At 41.3% G+C, this 20,384-nt stretch overlaps 1 protein-coding gene and 1 long non-coding RNA gene across 2 annotated transcripts; one reads left to right on the top strand and one right to left on the bottom strand.

Annotated features, from left to right (window-relative positions):
* Positions 1–1,390: 1,390 nt before the first annotated feature.
* SUMO1 (small ubiquitin like modifier 1) lies at positions 1,391–11,364 on the top strand. Its single transcript, XM_064515207.1, has 5 exons — positions 1,391–1,547; positions 6,225–6,299; positions 7,542–7,619; positions 9,644–9,715; positions 10,484–11,364. The coding sequence occupies exons 1-5, from the start codon at positions 1,536–1,538 to the stop codon at positions 10,550–10,552; spliced, it is 306 nt and encodes a 101-aa protein (XP_064371277.1). The 5' UTR covers positions 1,391–1,535; the 3' UTR covers positions 10,553–11,364.
* Positions 11,365–13,869: 2,505 nt separating this feature from the next.
* LOC112989098 (uncharacterized) lies at positions 13,870–18,753 on the bottom strand. The gene is made up of 3 exons (XR_010390036.1): positions 18,601–18,753; positions 15,607–16,606; positions 13,870–14,758 (listed from the first exon to the last, which is right to left on the bottom strand). It is a non-coding gene; the product is annotated as an uncharacterized LOC112989098 (long non-coding RNA).
* Between the last annotated feature and the right edge of the window lie 1,631 nt (positions 18,754–20,384).

Here is a 20,384-nt window from a genome sequence, read left to right as displayed (position 1 = left end):
CATGATTTACCTTCTTTGCCTTGGCACGGTGTATTAACACTGCTAGTCCTAGCCACTCTTGAACAAATGCACTGGCATTACGAGATTATGGATTGTTCTCAGATCAAAGTCCCATTTTTACAGGAAAATTGCTTGGCAGAGTGAAGAGGCTTTACACAGACTGGGTGGGCTGGTGGCACTCAGAAAACACACCACCAGCTCCTAACACCCACACTTTACAGGCAACACTGGATAAATTGATTAGCAGCAAGTTGAATGAATAGAGGTGAATTTTATTGAATTCAGGTGATTGAGATTACTTGCAGATGGGGGCAATTAGAGAAGTTATAAAACACCTAAGAGTTAACCAAGGTTATTAGGGGAAGTAAAGTAGTTTCAGCACTGGCTGTAGTAGTAAGGATTACTGTGAGCTCTGTGAGAAGAAGCCTATGTATGTATATTTAGTCTTAATTTTTTTTTTCTTTTTTGCTGTGCTTTAAGGGTGCTGTGTGTTGGATTAGGGCTGTAACAAAAGAAATGCGTGACTTTTGTTAATGTACTTTTGTAGTTCCGATAGGCTGAATTTAGACTAGCAATGGAGATGCTGCACAAATGTAACCTGTACTCTGAATGCCTACCTATCTGTAACCACAGTGAATAAAGTGTATGGAGAGAAGTAGTGTTACTGTTTCTTAGCCTGCATATTTCAGGTGTGTACCCTGTGCATAGGGGTAGACAGGCAGCTTGTGACTTGTGTCACTTTTACTGCAGGATTGTATGGAAAATGGGTAGAGCTAGGAATTACACTCAGGTTTTACACTAGAATTTAAAACTATAGCCTTACAGCTGTAAAGCTCACCTCCCTGCTGTTAAAACCATGCTTTCACTTGCTGGCAGCAGTGGTGTTTGCAATGGGATTAAGTATTTATAACCCTCTACACTGTTCACGCTGTGCCTTGCTTTCAGTTCTCATCTGTGGTTTCTGCCACATTCCTAAATTTGCACCGAGCTCTTCCCAAGGGTGCCGGGCGTCCCTGCCTTGCAGGCCTCGCCTGGGAGAGCTCGTCCTCCCCTGAGCTACGTGGCTTGGTGTCACGTTTAACGCCTTCCCTGCCGCCGACTCCCGCTCGGCAGCTATCGCGGGGGCGACCCACGCCAGCAGAGACAGCACAGGGCTCCGTGGGCTGGCAGCGGCCTGTCTGGTGAGGCAGCGCCCGCCACGGGCGTTACTCCATCGGCGGGGCAGCTTCCTTAGCGCTCTGCCTCGTCTTTTATATGTATGTGTGTGTACGTATGGGAAGGGTTTCCCGGTCGCGGGCCGCGCGGCGGCTTCCAGAAGGTTCTGGCGGGCGGCGGCGGCCGTGGCTGGCGGCGCCCGGCCGCGCGGGGCGGGGAGGAGCCGCGGCGGCGGCGGGCCGGGAAGTGATCTCAGGCGCACAGGAAATCCCGCCCGCCCGCGCCGCGGCCTGTGTTTGTGCTGCGGCGGAGAGAAAGGGAGCGGAGCGGAGCGCCTGCCGCGGCCCAGCCGAGCCTGCCGCACGCGAGGGGGCGACGCCATGTCTGACCAGGTACCCGGGGGCTGGGGCGAGGGGGGCGGCCCCGGCGGGCGGCGGCGCTTCCCCGCGGGCCGTGCTGCGGGGCCGGGGGGGGGGGGGGTCCGGCCTGCGCTCCTGCGCCTCGGCCGGGCTCTGCCGCCGCGCTTCGCCCCCGCGCCGTGGCCGTTGTGCCGGCAGCCAGGGGCGGCGCGGCGCGGCGGCCCCTTCCTTTCGTTTTCCCTTGCGCGGCCGTGAGGCGGGATGCCGCGCCGGGACGGGTGGCCCGGCCGGCGCCGCCGTGCGCAGCCCTGGGCTGGCGGCCGTTGCTCTAGGCTCGGGGGGGTGCGCGGCGGAGTCGCAGCCGCCTCGCAGCTCCGTTTTGTGGCGTTTCGCTTCGCTTGGTGCGTTGGCTCCGGTGACAGCCGTGTCACGGCGGTTTGACTTTGGGGAAACCGGCGGCAGCACCTGCAAGTGTTTCCTGCAGTGCTGCGAAGTCGAGGGTAGTATTAATGCAAGTCACGACAGGAAAAACACCCAGGAACAGCGGTAAATCTCGGGTGTGCGGTGCCTGCGTTGAGCAGTGGCCTGGGCGCAGCGCGGCCCATGAATAGCGGTCATTGCTGTGCGAGCCGGGTGTCGTCGTCGTCCCCCCCGACTCCCGAGCACAGTGAGACTCTGCTGGTGCCGGTGGTGTTACCGCCTGGCTCTGCCCGCGGCAGCGCAGCGAGCGCCAGCCCTCATCGCGACGTGTTTCCAGGGTAGCAAAACGCGGGCAAGTGGCTGCATAAGAGGAAGAAAAACCAAATTATGAACTGGATTCTGTAGGCTGAACTTCGTGCAGCCTACTCTGTAGTTTGTATTGGAGAACTAAGGCATGTTTTAACACACAACATTGTTCATTAGGTAATTCCTTCTCCAGCCCGGTCCTGCTAAGGTGCATGCATGTTCGTTCTTCTTTGGGGCTGCTCGAAGTATGTAAAATTGAGAGACTATTGGATGTGTGTCTTAAAGGTACATGTCCAGTAAAGTACACCGGATAAAGACTCTATTTTTTTTTTCCTTGGAAATACCTATGTTAAACATTATCAGATGTTTTGTCATTCGTTGCTGGGGGGGACTGTGTGAAAAGACCTAAACAGACACATAAGTAACAGTATAACATACAGTAAGTAATGCAACACCATAGATCTCATTCCTCTGTTTACCAATCCTACTGGAGTAATCAGATTGCCTGAAATTGTAGGTGGTTTACAATATCCTCATTTCTGGTCCTGGAATCAAGATGTTAAGAGGATGTAATTTTGTCATTTCCAACTGCTTTTTTTTTTTAATAAATAAAGATACATTGTTGGTTTAGTTTCTTTCTTCCCAATTGGAAACTATCTTCTGTGATTAAAAAAAAGAAAATACTTGTAGCAACAAGGGTAAACTTCTAAAAACACGTGGCTGCTTAGTGGGATCATAGCGGAGGGGAGAAAGAGAAGTATAAGACCCTCCCCCCCCCCCCCCCCAAATCTCAGACTGTTCTTATTCTAATTCAGTCTAGATTAAGGCATTTTTAGCTCTATATACTGTGGACAGGAAATGCTGTGGCACAATTGTACATATTTTCCTATTCCTGTAACAAATGCGAGAGTTTGCTGCGCTGGGATGCGTGATGTAATCTTACTCCTCTTGTAATTTTGATTCCAAACGATGGTCTGAAGTATGCTGAGTAGGGGTTTCTTTTAGGCTTGGATATCGAAGTTGGAATGCTTCAGAATAATAGTAGATACAATTTGTTGTTGGAGAAAATTTGCAATAAGTTGCCTTACAACGTTTATTTTGTGGTTGCATTAGTGGCAATAGCAAATACCTGGCACACTGGGTTGCATTTCATCCAGGGAACTTTGAGTGCTTTACAGTCATGAATGTAGTGTTAATATAATTGAGATGGTATTAGAGACCTCATTTGTGCTATTTAAGAAAACAGTGAGATGAGGCCTTTAGAAGTTTAGGAATCTAGTGAAAAGTTAAACTTAGTAGAGTGTTGTGGTGTTTTGGGTTTGTTTGTTTGTGTTTTTGACATAAATCTTTGTGACACACCCATAAACACCATTCCTTCAGCAGTTCAAGTAAAAGCCTGGATATTTGCTTGTGTATTGTTGATCTTGGATTTTGTTAGGGAATGCTTGTAATTTAGTAACTTTGCAATCTGCTTGCTTCCTTTGTTCTTAGGTGTTTTTCTGTTGGCTTTTCCATTTGGCGTTGAATGGCAGCATAGTTAGCACTGACAAAATGCAGGAAGCTGTTTCAGACTTGCTGGGTCTTGTTGTATTCTGATTTCAAATCTTCTGCTCTTTAAACTACAATTACTGGCTTTTTCAGCATTGATTTGATCCTATTTCTTTTTTTCCTGAAATTCCAGCTCTGCTGTTTGCTCTGATTTTTTTGTGGGTGAGAGGTTGCTGGGGCTTTAAGCATGCGCCTTTATGGTAGACTGATGTTTTAAGCCTCTGTTCTTCCTGCTGATTGCCCTTTTTCCTCTTGGTTTCTAGTACTTGAGTTCTCTGTCCCTGAGGGTAGGAATCAAATGTTATGAATCATTGCTTTCCACTCGTATTGTCTGGAGGTGCTGTCATAGTAGCAATGACAATTTGTCATACCTTGTACAGAATGATTTGTTATGGGAGGCTGAAGAGGTAGATCTGCTACAATGCACAGGACTGGATCAACTACTGTGAAGTCCTTTACTGCTAGGACAATATGCTGCTATGCAATTTAGTTCTTATGCAAAGTAAAATAAGACTGCCTGAAATGAAATTTCATGGGAAGGGGTGGGATGTTCTGATAAATTCCTTGGGAAACAGCAAAACAGGAGACAGTTATGAAAGTTACAGACTCTGGATTTGTAGACATCTGAATCTCTTTTGGATTCCTGGAGGTTAGCATTTTTCTGGTCTGTATGTAGGACTGCTATTTGTGCAAGCTGTCCATATGAAAGAGAAGTGAGAAACAGGTCTGCAGGACAGGTTGCAGTTTCTTCTTTTTCTCTTTGAGTCAGGAGTGGAAGTCGACCTATTTTTATTCCCACAAATAGTCCCATGAGATCAGAGTTGAGATATGTTAGAAAGGGAAAACTTTGGTAAGGAGTGCAGTTGCTGTGTTTCTGTATCAGGGAAGACTCCTCTGATGCTTTGAAAGTGACTTGCTTTCAGACCTGGAGGTCAGTGTCCAGGTTATTGAAGGCTTGAGGTTGGTTTCTGGTTATGAGCTTGAAGGGTGAAAGTTCAGTCCCAGCATTCCAGACTGTGCCCAGGTGGGTATTTAAAATAAAAGTATTCCAACCAGTCGAGGTCTCCTGCTCATGCTTTTTTGCTGTCACAGAAACTGAATGGATCTGGCTGAAAGCAGTGAGTTAAAATAATACAAAGTGAATCTTCCCTCCAGCCTGGGACTTGCACAGGTAGTTAGGGAAAGTGCTTGCAGCCCTCTCCTCCTTCCCCAAGGTCTTAACATTCAAAGAAGTTGTGCATGTTTAATCCCTTTTTAAAGGGTTTTTTTTTTTAAAAAAAAAGCTTGTTTGTCATTTTAATCTGGAGATAGAGCCCTATCTGGATGGACTTAATCTGTAAGGGTAGCGTGTATTTGTGTTGCTTGATCCCAAAGCTCAAGTCCTACCACACAAAGCATATTTCTGTATATGCAGCAAAAAGCTTCTTTACGACTGGGAAAACATATGTGGTGGGCAACTGTACATATTTTGCTTTTGTCCACTGTGCTAAGCAATCAAATATGAAAGAAAGATTTAAAACATGATCCTTGTTTCTGACTACTTGGAGGATTTCCTCATCAAGCACCATGTGGACCTGAGGCAGCATGTAGGATCCCTTTGTGCTATAATGGAACATAACCAAAGGCCTGATCCAACATATGTAGTGACAGGTGAGGGATGGAGGTAATTATATCTGATCTCTGACTTACCTGTCAGCAGTTAATGTGAAAACTTTGAAGCCTTGAATTCATGTCTTCCTGAACCTAGCATTTGAACCTTGTTTGAAAAGCTTTTGTGCTTAAGCTACTGAATCATACTTGCCTGTAATCATTCTTATGCTGGAAAGATATCAAAACATTACAGTTCTTGGAACTGAAACTTTAAGAATGGTTGTCTTACAGTAAACATGCTGGAAGGAGGCAGTTAATTGGTGCTGTTTTGTTGTCATTGGAGGGAAGGTGGCTGGCTATTCTTTTGGAAGTAGTAAACACTGTCGATGCAATAGAAGGGTTGAAAAATGTTTGCATGATTCATTCTTTGTGCTGGTAGGTGTCATAAGTGTGTTCTGTTTACTCTTCTCGCTTTATTTATTGTGAGCACCTGAGTCTTAGTATCCTTTCAGTATTTCTCTTTTGTGGTCTGTTTGTTCATTGGGAGTTAGTGGTGTAAAATTGAATTCTAATTTTTGCATCTGTTGTCATGTATCTCCAAATGATTCTTCTTCCATCTTTTATGTTCTCCATGGTATTTCTCTTCCATCATTAAATTACTTTTTCACGTGCTGTCATAGTCTTTCATAATGCTATGTCACTTAGTTTCACACATAGGAAGAAAGAAGGTGCCTTGGGTAGTTTGTATTTAATGTAACACAAAGAGGATGGCAGCTGTCATACTGTCCAGTGAAAATAATGAAATGTACTTTATCAGAGTGTTTTTGGAATATGTTTTTCTTGCAGGAAGCAAAACCTTCAGCGGAGGACTTAGGAGATAAGAAAGAGGGAGAATACATTAAACTCAAAGTCATTGGGCAGGTGAGTTTTTTTTAATGTACATAATTACTTGTGGGTGTTTGGAGGTGTAAGTTTTTTGTATTGTAGGAATGAACAGATGAAAGTTGACACTTTGAGTTCTTCAGTCTGGATTTTTCCCAAATAAACTATTTACCTGTTGCCAGTGATGTCTGTTAGTCTACTCTGGCAGTGGTGTGAGGGTTTTTGAAAAGCTAAGTTACTCTTCTGACTGAGAATTTGGTCAGTGTGATCCCTATCTTAAAGCTAGAGAAATTGATGTATTTAGAGGTTAACTTTTCCAAAGACATGAGGAAATACTGTGGCAAAACTGAAATTCAGGGCTTTGGAGTTCATTTTGTACATAAGCATGAGGTCATCTTTCTTGGACAGGGATCAGAAGAGGATGCTGTTGGTTGGTTTGGTGGTAGATGTGAAGGGTGGATTATAGGTCTGCATTTAAGTTGCGTTGGGATGAGAATGTCCAGGTCCTCCTTGAACAGAAGTCCTCAGCAAAGAACCCGTAGATTATTTAATTGATCTCAGTATTGTTTCTTGGAAGTATTGGCATGATTGCTTTGCTAACTGGAGACAGAAGACTTAAGTAGTCCTAGCATAAATTAGCTTACCTCTTGCTGGTTTAATCAGCAATAGTGAGAACACATTCGAAAGTTAAATGTGACCCTCTTGCAGTCAGTCGTATTTGCAGCCATTTTGATGGTTCTAAATAGTTAGATATCTATCTTTAGCTGGTAGGAAGGACAATAGAACGAGACCGAAGAATTCGCTCTAGGTTAGTGCTGCGTTGCCAAGTCAGCCTGTATCCTAACTTCTAGATAATTACACTAATTGAACAAGGTTTCATATAAGTTTTGAAGTGCAAGCTTTAACTTGTCTCTTCTGGAATCTGAGAGCAAAAGTCCCCTGCATATGTTTGTTTGTATGTGTAAGTACATCAGCTGGGGAAAAGATGGAAGCACAGACTGTGAACTAACTATGTTTTTTAAAACTTTGAAATCTAAAACCTCCAAAGTGAGCCTTAGGCTGTATCAGACTGTTTTAAAACAGAGCTTCCATGAAAGCAAATGATGAGTTTAATGCATCATAATATGGTCCTCTAGGATGATTTACCAGTCACCAAAGTATTCACAGTGATAGTTAAACTGTGTTCAGTGCTAGTTTAACAGCAATAAAGTCTTAAAGCTCGTGTAGATGAAGTTAGCAATTACTACAAAGGGGATAACATTTTTTCTTTCCTGTTCTTAGGACAGCAGTGAAATTCACTTCAAGGTGAAAATGACGACACACCTCAAGAAACTCAAAGAATCATACTGTCAAAGACAGGTTTGTGAAACAATGGCATTGTCTCCTTTAAAAAAAAAAAAAAAAAAAAGGCAAACACCACTTTTGCTTTTCTCCTCTTATTGTACTTTCAAAGACATTTATTGTGGTAGGAAAGGTTCTGTTTAGTTACCAGCAAGACCAGTATCTGACAGGATAAATACAATGAATCTCCTCATATATTTTGGCAGATAAAGATATTTCTATTAAAAACTCTGTTGAAAACTTTGTAATTAGTTAAAATTACTGGCTGAAACTGTGTGGTAGCTGTTCAGAAAACATAAGTTACCTTTTAGTATGCCTAGGCATATATTTATAGCTACTGTAAAATCTTGCTGCTCCAAGTGCAAACCCATGAAAGCTGCAAGATACTGATGCTGTAGACATGAGGACAGCCTTACACATAGTTACTGTTGTTCATGTGGTAATTGGTTAACTTTAGCTATTATGCCTTAATTTTAATAAACTTCCAGTATTAATGTTTGTAGGTAAGCAGTAACTACTGTTACCAGGACAATAAATTTATCTTCACTTTAAGATTCTGTGGCAGATGCTATGGATTCACTGCTACTAAGTGTTTGCAGAGGCCTTGGCCTAGTTTTTTCCAGCATTGGGGTTAGAGGATGTCTTTTGTGTGGCCTTTTCTTGAGCAATTGTGTTTGAGTCCACTTGAGCAGATACAATCTTAGGATTTAATACTTTGCTTTTTTATGTTAATACATTGAGACAAGTTGAACTTGTCAATGGAAGTGTTCTTTTGTAGAAATGCTTGTTCATGCCTTGTTCAAACTATGGTGTATTAGGTTTTCTGTGTCTTTGTACACTGATGTCAGCATGCTGCTATACAGCTTGCTATCCTACTGGTGTAGGAAGAAAGAAAAGGTGAGATTAAACACCAGATATGTTTGTAGCAAAATCCAAGTGACTGAAGCTGTGACTCCTTCTATGAAGTTAAAATTTTAAATCAAATCTAGAAATAACTTATGCAATAGCCTTATTGACTGACTGATGTACGCGTGTGTGAATTTTTCAAAAAAGAACAATTTGAACAGACATGGTTGAAATCTGGAGAACCTCTTATCTTCATCTGCAGTCAATGCATTCTTTTATTCTGGTGTCAGAGTAATCTTCCTCTGGTGGAGGGACCATGAACATTTCTTCTGAGTTGGTCGGGGAGGGGGGATTAAAGAACAGTGTGAGGAGCTTTTCCTCTGTGCCTCTGTGTGCGTGGGGCGGGGTTGTTTTTTTTCTCCCTTCTGCCTGGTAATTTGGAAGCAATACTTCTGAGATATAATTGGTACACAAAACGGGTCATATTTTGCTTGCATTTGTTTTGCTCATAATGCTTTTGAAAGAGGACAAGTGTTAGCCTCACCTGTTTAGGTGAGGTATGGTATTCAGCTGTGACACAGGCATGGTCTATGACAGATGTACTGTGACTTAATCTTATGTGCCATTGGGGTGCTTCTTTCTGCCTGATTGGTGTCCTTTCTGCTTCTCACCTCTGCTCTCTCCCCTCTGCAATGTAAAACTTCTGCAGAATGAATAATGGTTAAGGATGCTGTTCCTTCTTATGTTGCTGTAGGGTTGGGAAGGCAAGGGAGGGGACTTCTGAAGTACATGTAGCATTATTCATGTTGTGGTAGAATCCTTAATAATGGTGTGAGCTTCAGAGGAAGACTTTGACCTCCACCTGTAAAATTATCTTGGAAGGGAGGTGTAGGAATACTTTAAAAAGGGGTGTGGTGGTGGTGGTGGTGGTGGGGGGCAGGCAACCTATGAAGGAAACTTCCCAGTTGTTGAACTCTTGTATGACTTTGGAATAAATGTGCATGTTAGTGCTAACATTCTCCTTGAATTGCTCTTTCATAGTCTACATGGGAGCAACAGAATAGCTGAACTTACTGTAAAACAGGAAATAACACTTTCCTTTTTATTTTTCGTGTGTTGTTTTTATTGAAATTGTATGTCTTACGAATATGTGCAAGTTTCAGTTAAGTTTTCTTGTGTATGTGTGTTTTTTTTAGGGTGTTCCAATGAATTCACTCAGGTTCCTCTTCGAGGGTCAGAGAATTACTGATAATCATACCCCCAAGGAGGTGAGTTTCTCTTTCTAGAAAGTGTTAAACAGTGTTCACTGGAAAAATTAAATACATAACTGATTAGTTTCTGTTCAGCCAGGCTGTTAACCTGAGGATAGTTCTTTAAATAGTCAATTCTGGCTCACACTTATTAGATGAAAGTGTAAATAAATAGGAAATAGGTTACTTTTGTTATCCAGTGATTTCCAGCAACTGTTATGACAAAGCAGGAAGAAACATTGAGTTATAATAATGACCTTTTGAAAAATCTGAAAGAAAATTGTGTATTGTGGAATCCATTAAGTTATCCTCTTTGAGGGAACAGTTGTAAGCAGGTGATGCGAGTTGCAAGCTTTAGGTCTTAGCTGTATTGTGAGGTAGGAACGTGCTGTTTATAAGCCACATGGCTCTACAGCTGGTGCATTCACAATGTCATTGGTTGCATTCTTGTGCATCTGTTGCACAAGAAAGGATTTAAAGAAAGATAAAGCTGGTGCCTTCCAAACTGATGTGTTCTGTTCCACGAGTGGATTTAGACTTCACAGATAAGGCTGTTACTTTGACTGAGATGTGTTGTAAAGATGAAACATGAGAGAGAGAGAGGGACTAAAAATCACTAGTGTTGACGAGTAAGATAGTGATTGAAAAATTTTTAACCCCTTTGTCCTTTGAAGGATTATGGTGGGAAAGAGGAACAAACCATTCTGTAGCTTGTGTAGGACCTGCTCTGAATTTAGAACACCGGATTTATAACAATTATGTGCTGTTTTTTCTCTATTCTCACAGCTGGGGATGGAGGAGGAAGATGTGATTGAAGTTTATCAGGAACAGACGGGGGGTCACTCAACAGTTTAGATCCTTCTGTTTGTTTTCTTTCCCCTTAATCCTTTTTTATTTTTAAATAATAGTTCTTTTGTAATGTGGTGTTCAACACTGAATTGAAACTGGCACCCCATCTCTGGGAGTTTATTTTCAAGCGTCTGGTATTTTGAATTCTCGTGCTCATTATACACTATTGTTTCTGTTTTCATTGTGCTGAACTTTTGTGATCCAGCTGCAGCCCTGCTCCCTTTTTTCCCTTCCGCCCTCCCCTTTAGAAATACATGTACACACATGCATTTGTATGTTCACTAGGTTCGTGCATTTCGGGCACGAAGGTTGTAAGATCTGCCAGGTGGGCAAGTGTTCTTAATGACTTCCATATCGGCCCTGAAGTTTTGATGTGTGACTGTTTCACTCCTGGACTATAACTTTCAGTGCGAGATGAAGTTTTTCAGAGAACTAAACTATGGAGAAATTGTGTATCCATAACTCAGAGCTATTTTGCTTAAATTGTGCTGATGGCCCAGCGAAGAAGATTACCAAGTTGGAAATGGAAAAGCTAGAACTGTTGTCATCTGTACTTTGCTCCAGAGATGGCTTTGCTGAAGACATAAAATTGAAAACCCTAATGATTCTTAAATCTTGCCAGAAGAGCCCAGAAGCATTCTAACTTCATATAGCAATTAGTACACACAGGTATTCATGCAAGAATGTTCACAGCAGACAACTGGTGTTACTTTGACACTCTTGTTTGTACCTTTTGGCCTGGGACGTGGGTTTTGAATGGACATTGTCTGTACCAGCTTCATTAAAATAAACAAGAAAAACGATTTTATAAACAATAATTTGTATCTTCTTTTCAAATCTTTGGAAATGAGCAAAAACATAAAAAGTGATAAAGAAAACATGCCTTTCTAGTGCATTGAAGCCAGAAAAATTGTGCTCTGTAAATATGCCTCATAAAAAAAAAGCATTTACTTATTTTCCCTTGCCCTAGTAAAACACTTGATCAGTTTGGTTTATAGGTTCTTTTTGGAGACTACCAGCTATTTCTTGTCTTATTGTTAGAGAATATTCATATATGGTTAAGCTTCATTTTACATTCTCAAAGGTTAGACTGAAAACGCAACTTTGAAGCCAATTCGAAGAGGGTTTTCTTAATGACTACATTTCATTTAATCATGGTGTCACAGAAATAATTCCTATATGATGGATGAACTGTCTTGGTGTGTCCATGTTACTGGGCACCATTATGAGGGTTCACTTCATGTAATAGCTAGTTACAGGGTTCTGAATGATCAGTTTGAACTAACCTGTTGTGCCTGATCGGGTATGAAAGCTCAGATAGGAGGTTACAGGCAGGGCAGTGTAGAGAGTGTTCTGCACTGTCCCTGCTTCATTGCTTCTGCAGATAAATAGGACTTGTTTCTGCTTTGGTATTGTTTTGTAAATCAAGATCATTTTATGAATGCCAAATTCATTTAAGACATATGCTTTAGTGCTGGCATGCTTAGATGAAATTGCAGATGGGTTTTGAATCATCAGTTTTTATGGCACTTGCTGTAAAGTTATAAATGCATTTCCTTTCATGCTTGTGGTTTCAATGTCCTATTTCTGATCTAGTAATATACTTTTGTACACATAGTTGCACTAAGCAATTTTTTAAAGATTAAAATTTTTGTTTATAAAATGTCAGAATATGGGATTTTCTTAAAAGTATTATGTAATTAAATTCTTTGGGAGAAGGAGGGACGGCTATTGTGATGTAGAACTATGTTGTCTCTGGACCTCAGTTGCTTTTTTAGAATATCAAATATATCTGCTTAAGGATACCAGAAATAAGTAGCCTTGTAATTAATATCAGATCATTTCCTAATTTAAATCTGTGCAGTGCTCTTGTTAGCAGACAAGTTCTCATTATGCTTCTCTTACAAATTAAGAACTGAGGCACAGGGGACAGTGGCTTGCTCAGGTCACTCAGGAAGCTGAAAGTGGAGCTGGGAAAAGAATCCACATTCCCCTGGATTCAATATTAGTACTCTAGTTGCTGCACCAGTTTTCTTTGATTCTTACTGCCCACCTTCCTCTTCCAAGTCTGCATTTTAGCTGCTTGTTTATATCAACTTTCTAGTTGAAGTACTGCATTTAACTCTCTTTTGAGGCTATAGAAGAGGATTTGCTTCAGAATGGTATTTTGGCTTCAGTGGGATGAAACTCCGGCTGAGGTCATGTAACCTTGTCCTAAAACATCTCTCTTTAGAGTGTATAGTACCAGTGACAAACTGATTTAACCTCTTTCTCATGTTTGTTATGAAGCCTTGAAGAGCTAGTTTCTAAAAGGAGCTGCTGGTCTATAGAAAGTCTGTACTGTTACAGCTGTTGGAACAGTAATGACAGGAAAACTGTATTCTGCTTCAAAGATTAGTATTAAGGTCTTCATGTAAAATGAGAAGACACACAAACTACATGGATGTATGATTACCTTTTTAAGGAAGATCATTTTTTTGATGTTTTACATTGAAGCAAAACCTAATTTTTGAAGTTGATGGGTGGGCAGAGACATGGATTTTTTTCCCATTTCTCTGGAATAAGTTATACTTCTCAGAGAATTTCTTTCTGAAAAAGCAGTCTCAGGTGAAACTGATAAATCACTCATGCCTTTGAAGCTCATGGCTGGAAGCCAGATTGGCCTTTGTATATTGAAGGAAAAATAGAAAAAATCCTCTTTTCTTCCACGTTCTTTCCTTTGTTGTCTTTATACACTTGCATGTATTTTAGGAGAACTGATGAGAACCCTTGGATGGTTGGTTCCATTACTAGTGTGTGTGCCTCTTAAGTGAGGGGGAATGAAACCACTTCACTGAGCTGGTTTTGCCTTAAATATTTTTACCTTTGAAAATTGTTGTTAATATCCACTGTGGTAGTGTATAAAGGCTGTATTGGTAAATGCTGTACAAAAGTATCAGTCTCTGTTCAGATTTGCTTACAGCTGGTACGTTTAAAGGATCTGTATATTCTCTTAGAAGTATGTATACTTGATTGTAAATCCAACAGAAGATTGTGCAGTTAAATGCGTTTGCAGGATTTGGACTTCAGTTAGAATTTCAGATAATGGCAAAACCTGAAGTCTGCCATGAATTCTTTTGACTACTGAATACTAAGGGTTTTTAGTTCTTACTACTTTAAATGGAAATTATTATTAAGAATACAATACAGATGTGACCTGTGCATCTTCTATATGCATTTCTGAATAATTGCTGTGCAGGTAAAATTTATTTTCTTAAATGAGAAGATCAGCTTATGAAACTCCATACAGAAAGCTGTAGGAACTGTGCATGTTAGAAGCGCTGTAAAATTTTTTTTATTTTATTTTATTTTTTTTTTTTTTTTTTGCTTTTAGAACCAGTGCTTGATGCATATTTAATTTAAATGAAGTTCAGGTTCAATTTAGGAAGACCACAAAAATTGATTACTTTTCTCTCCCGATCTACAGGAACTTTAATGTAATTTGAATCTACAAAATGTCTCGCTTTCTTTTTGATAGATAAAATACTAGCAAAGTGGAAAACAAGAGGAACCTGGCAAGTTTATCTTGTTTATTTCTGTAGTGCATAGGGCTGATACTGAAGACATCTAGCCTTTTTTGCAACGGCACATAAATCAGTTGCTTTGGGGGATCCCTCTGAAAGTCAGAACTGAGATCTTTCGTATCTCTTGTAAACTGACAGTTTCATTGTTTTCTGTCTTACCACAAAATGGCCTAAAGAATCTGGGATGAAGCAGCAAAGGATAAACAAAATGTACTCTGGCACTTTGAGAGGTTGTAAAGGTCATCGTGGTCTGTCTAGGTTAATTTCTACTGGCTGATTTTTTTAAAAAAAAAAAAAAAAAAGCTTTTACTTTCTATCTATAGGATGTATACACAGACTAGACTTGTAGTCTGGGAAAACAAATTTGGGATCGAGAGCAGCACCTATCCAGTAAAGGAGCATTCTTCCAGTTTTAATCAGGTTGGAACCTTGAATTATATTTGATCTGAAAGAGCTCACTGCAGTGATCTATCTCTGGCGCTAAGCATTTATTTATTCTTTTGTACTCTTTTCAGGGCCTAGCTTTTCAAGCAGTTGAAAATAAGAAAACACCCATGGACGGGAAATATCTTGAGTGTGTTCTAGTCCAGTAGTTTCTATTAGTAGTGCACGCTGGAACTGCAGATGTTGCTCCAGAGCTGCTTTTTGCCTGCAAACAGTGTTAATAAAATGGATTAAAAATACAGGACAGAATTCTTCCTTTGGTTAGAAAGCTGCTGCTTTGACTTGAAACCTACAAACTCAATAGGCTCATTACTTGTTCATTGCCAATTTCTTTGACGTTTTACAGTGCCTTTTGAGCAGGAGCCTGGACTTGCCCCAGGTGTTGGCTTTGAGCAAACTTTGGAATGGGCTGGGGAAGAAAACTTTAGTTTATGCTAATATCTTGTGGGCCAATATGTTCTTCCTGTCAACAGTATGAATAGAGCAAGCAAGATGTAGCTATTCCTGCTCAGCTGAAGTCACAGCATATCCTCTCATACTTTGTAGTGCTTTGTGGCTGACAGATTGCTGTAGGCTCCCCTTAAGAAGGGCTATATGCAGCATTTTGGTATGGAATATGCGAACTCCAACTCCTGTCTTCAGAGATGCTAGTAGGAATGAGTTCTGGAAGTATGCTATGCTGGAGTCTGCTCTGATGGATGGCATAAAGGTAATCCTAATTTCAGCTCTATGGGCACATCTGTTTATGCTTTTTTTTTCCCCCTGTTGTGTAAATGGATGTTATCTATATTTTTGAACCCTTTCTAGGGTGTTTAGGGTGTTCATGAATTGTTAGTGCAATTTGGGGAAACACTGGAAAACTGTTTGAATTGCAGAAGAACTGCATTCTAGCTTGAAGTTCAAATCAAAGGCAGTTTACCAACTCCTGAGGGTATTGATATTGCTCTTCAATTTGAACTACACTGATAAATGAGTCCCAGCTGGCACTAGGTATATGGATGTGTTATTATTCAAGAAAAAAATAACTTAACCTTTTGAATAATAGCTATGTACCTGATTAAAAGCTGTGCTTGTCTTTTGTCTTCTTCCAAAGCTAGTCTAGCCTCTTCCTCTGCTTTCTTTCTCTGCTCTTCAGCCTCATGTCTTGCCTTCTCTTCCTCTTGATTTCTTCTGTCATACTCCAGGCCTTGTTCTTCTACCATCTCCACTAGTTGCTGGTGTTGCTCCTCTAACCACATTTCTCTTTGTCTCTGTTTTTCTGCCTCTTAGGAACAGACCACCAAACAACTGTTAGTTGCTCGTATAACTCCTATTTAGGAAATGTTTTTAATCAATTACAAATTAAGAGAATTTACAGTTGGAATACTGACATTCCAAGTATTTAAACTGGTCTCAAAAACATGAGTTTGGCTTTAATTACGCAATTTAGAAATAATTGTAATGGGTTTTCTGTTTTTTTTTAATCTGGCATTTAGGATTTGTGTTTTCAAGCTTTTCTCTGCAAATACTTGTTAGAAATAGAATCTTCAACTCTCTAGCTACTGGGACTGGGGCTTCCAGAGAAGTTATCAAATATGCTGAAAACATCAGTAAATTAACAAATATGGCATGAATGCTATTGTTGCTAGCATCTTATGCAATTGTATCATAGCCAGGTTGAGGAATTTTCCTTCAGGCTATGGGGACTGAGAGAGGACTATTGTTACCATCTCTATTCTATAGAGGAAGAGCCGAGGTGCTGCAAGTTTGGGACTTACTGTCACAGGAATTCGATGGCAGAGCCACAAACTAAGTTTAAGTTCTATGCGTTTACTAGAAGTCATCCTTTTGATGAGTTATCTACAGATAAAGTAAGCATTAGCCTTTCTATACATGACCTTCTTGTTCTTGTTCCTCTAGCTGTCTCTTCTTCTGGAACTGCTGAAGCTTTCTGCGATATTCCTCCTGCTGCTGCCAAATACGTTCCTGTGCTGCTTTCTCTAATTGTGACTTCCTTGCTGCCTCCTCCTCCTCCTGGCGCCTCCACTCTTTTTCTAGTCTCTGTTTCTGTAAACTAAAACATAAATGATTATTAATTGCTATAGCAACCTTGGGTCTGCTGAACAGTCTTGCCAGAAGAAGAGCAGGTTCTGGCCCAAAAAGCTAAGCAGATTGCCAAAGTGAAGGGGGGAGAAATCAGAATAAAGAGAGGACAGGTGTTGGTTAGTGATACTTAGCATATGTCTGGTTGGTTATGCAAATTATTCTGGGGGTGGGGGGAGAGAGTTTACTGCCTAACTTTCACCATGACATCTCCAGGGAGTGAAAATCTGAATTATAAACCTCTTAGATGTGTATTTTAGAGGAGGATATGAGAGACTTGTATTGCCATCTTCCCACAGTATGTGATTTATCTGAAACAAAGGTGTGGAGACAAGGGATGGCATAGAGCACAGAGGCAGCTAGGAAAGCTCAGAGAGCAAGAGCTGGAGAGAGAATTCTCCATGTTTGTGTGTTCTTGTTCCGCAAATGTGATGGAACCTGGGAACAAGAACCCAGGTGATCCAGCAAGAGAGGAGGCAACGAAAAAGCCTTGGATGAGATTTAGATGTGATCAGAGTAGTGGTTAAAGTAGGCTATTTTTGCAGGGGCGATTCACATTGAGAATGAAGAGCATGAAAGAAAGTCAAGGAAGCTAATGAAAAGGAATATTCTCCTTATTTTGGAAATAGGTTTGATTGACCTTAGTTTCTTCAGGTCTTCGTTTCACTGAGTGACACTTAAGATTATCTCCCTAACTCAGGGTTCTCAGTCCAGAAGTTTGATTTGAATGCCTGCTTGGCTTTTCTCAAATTGAATGAAACAGGACATAGCACTCATCTAGAAGAGTGTTTTATAAATCTGATTTGTCCTTCTCAAACACCTGATTTAATGAAAGATATTATTTCTACAAACCTGCCTCTCCTATAATGCCAGGATAAGAGCATACATCCCAATTATTCAGTAAGTAGGATAGGTAGGCTGCAGCTCTTCAGAATCACCCAAGGGGGTCGCTGTTCTCCTCAATAAAGATCATTCTTAATGAAAAAGGAAGTATAACATAAAAGCAGAGCTATGGGATGGTGTCAGAAAATGCATTTTGTATAAGCAGAACAGTTCTAAAGGTGAATAGCAATGCGATGATTGTATACCAGCATTCATTTCTGATATTGATGCATCTCTCAGAGCCTTGCCTTTACTTAAGGTTCTTCCCTAAAGCTATGGCAGCAGAGGTAAAGAAGCAAAAATGCTCATATTGCTTTCTTTTAACTAGTATAAAAATTCTTGTATGGTTATCAAAAAATCTGTACTGCTGAGAGGCATCTTTATAACCATGTAGTTGTAACTATGCTAAAGTTTTTACCGATGTGGCTCTGTCAAGGAAAAAGTTTTGTAGGGATTTTGTTGCTGTCCCACATAACACTGCTGTATGTAAAACGTAGAATATTGTCTCTGTGAAATTGCTATGTTCAACTAGTTGAAAAACTGAATTTGTGGAATGACTAATAGTGGTCCACTGTCAAAGTAGGTCTTGAAGTCTGTCTGGGGTCTAGTATTATTCGATATTTTCATTAGTATCTTGGAAAATCACAATTTTAGTCTTACTTGGGAGTCTGTGTAAGCATTCGAAGGATGGACTCAGAACTTGGAATAAAGATAAAGGGGTGAAGGTCTTAAAAATAAAGGGGTGAAATTAGTAAAGGCATACACAAAATACTATGCTTAGGAAAAATCTAATATGCCACAAAAATGAGACTACATGTGCATGCATTTCAGATGAAGACTTCTATGATATTATTCTTTGGTTTGGAAACTGTTCAGGGAGTACTAGACTGGTTTGCTGGCTCCTTTGTGCTGGTATGTCTTATTAGTCCCCTATTATATTGGGAGAATGCTTTGTTGGATATGTTTCATCATGCTGGATCATTGGTTTGGGTACATATACTTGGCTGACCAAAAAAAAAAAAAGCAAGTAGTTTTAGGTTATCATTCCACCTAAATATTCCCTTCTCAAATATCCTCACTAACCGCATGTCCTCTGTTCTCCTGTGTTGTTCCTTTTCCAGTTCTGCTTTCATTTTTTCCATTTGTTCCTGCTGCTCTTGCTTTTTCCACTTCTGTTCTTCTCGTTCCTTTCTTTTCCTCTCCACTTCTAGCCGCCTTTTTTCTGCCTTTTCTGCTCTCTTTTCCTGTGCTAATTTGTCCTCTTGCCATTTCCTAGGAGGAACCTGAACAGGAGTATAATTAATAATGCACTTAAAGTGGGCATTCCATGAATGGGGGATGGCTTATCTGTTCTGTTGTTAATGGAGATTTGGAATTCCTGGGGGAGGGAGAGTGCTTTTTGGACCAGATGCATCCTTAAAGTAGATGTGACATATGTAGAACTCTTCCTGTCAGTGTGGCCGACAGTACCTGGTTTCTGTATATGGTAAATAAACTTTTTTTTCCTCTTACAGGCACTCACTTCCATGATATCTGACTTTTACATTAATTTCTTTGCATTTAATATCTCAATATGTCACTACTTAAACTATCCTCTTTGAACATCTACCAAGTTCACATTTTTCCTCATAGTTTAAGGGAGTAGTGGAAAGAGTGTGAAAGGAGGCTGCCTGGGATAGAGGCAGCTTGGTGTAGGCCTGGGGTATTTGCAGCCTTGGCCTGCTGGTTAGTGTGTGTAGCCTGCCAGAAGAAACCTTCCTGAGCGATGGCTTCTCCCCATGCCTTCATGTGTGGATGACGGTCAACCCGAAGCAGAGCTGAGGAGGCTGTGGGGCTGGGAAGGTGCCTGTGTGGGGCGGAGGCCAGCCCTCATGTGGGTGCAGGGGCTCTGGTGGTTGGAGCGCTGACATGCTGAGGAGGTGGTGGCCATTTTGTGGCGGAGGTGGTGGCCATTTTGTGGCTGAGGCGGCTGGTGATTGAGCTGCCTGGCCGAGGTGGCAGGTAATGCTGTGCTGTGTAGGTCTTTGTTCTCAGTGGTTTTTTGTTGTTGTTGTTGTTCTTTTTGTTGGGGGGGGATTTTTTTCAATCCAGTAACCTGGGAGTTACCTCAGTGCGTGTCCCCTCCCACAAGCGCGGCTTCTCACCTCTGAGGCCCCGCTGCTCCTGCCTGCTGCTGTGTGGGTGCTACCGGCCAGGGTTGGAGGCGAGTGGCTCAATGCAGGGGGAATGCCACCATCACCTCTGTGGGCCTGGTGGTCATCAGGGAGGGCTTCATCTTCCTCCTCAGGAGGAGAGGGGGAGGCAGGGCAGCTGCTGGCTGCCTCACCGCTGCCAGCAGCAGGGCTGGCTGGGTCTGTGCATGGGCCCTGCGCTCCTCTCTCTGCTGTGGGCTCTGGGAGGGCCTCCTGCCTCCTCGCTGCAGCTCGCTCGCTCTCTGCCTGGGCCCTTTTCTTCCCTGTGGTTCTCTTCTCTTTTGGTTTTCCTGAAAAAACACAAGTCTTTCCAAACCTCATACAGTCAAATCACTATCACAGCTACCTCGTTGATCTAGCTAATATCTTTTTGGATGCAATGGTAGTTGCTCAAAGTGCAAACGTTTCAGTCTTGAGGTAGATCTTTCTACTAATGAGGTAATTCTTATGTAATATTTTTGTGCCGAGGGAACAAACTTGAGAGCAAATTGTAAATTGGATAAAAGCATTATGTTTTCCTCTGCAAGTCTCATTCCAAATGAGAGAAATTGCTCTATCATGTAACTTGGTGACTCTTAAAAGAACAACTTGTACTCTTGATCTTTCTGCCCCATCTTGTTTTCTGCTCTGCTTGAGTTAATCAAATACACCAAAACTCTTATTTTTAAGCTTCAG

The sequence above is a fragment of the Dromaius novaehollandiae genome, chromosome 7 (assembly GCF_036370855.1).
Source record: "Dromaius novaehollandiae isolate bDroNov1 chromosome 7, bDroNov1.hap1, whole genome shotgun sequence".
NCBI classification, from domain to species: domain Eukaryota; kingdom Metazoa; phylum Chordata; class Aves; order Casuariiformes; family Dromaiidae; genus Dromaius; species Dromaius novaehollandiae.
The sequence above is the reverse complement of the archived record's forward strand: the minus strand, read 5'-3'. Positions and strand labels throughout refer to the sequence as shown.

Bases quoted from the DNA above. Each gene is read 5' to 3' on its own strand.
- SUMO1 (XM_064515207.1), top strand. The intron at 6,300-7,541 runs GTGAGTTTTTTT...TCCTGTTCTTAG, and splicing joins AACTCAAAGTCATTGGGCAG to GACAGCAGTGAAATTCACTT. The intron at 9,716-10,483 runs GTGAGTTTCTCT...CTATTCTCACAG, and splicing joins ATAATCATACCCCCAAGGAG to CTGGGGATGGAGGAGGAAGA.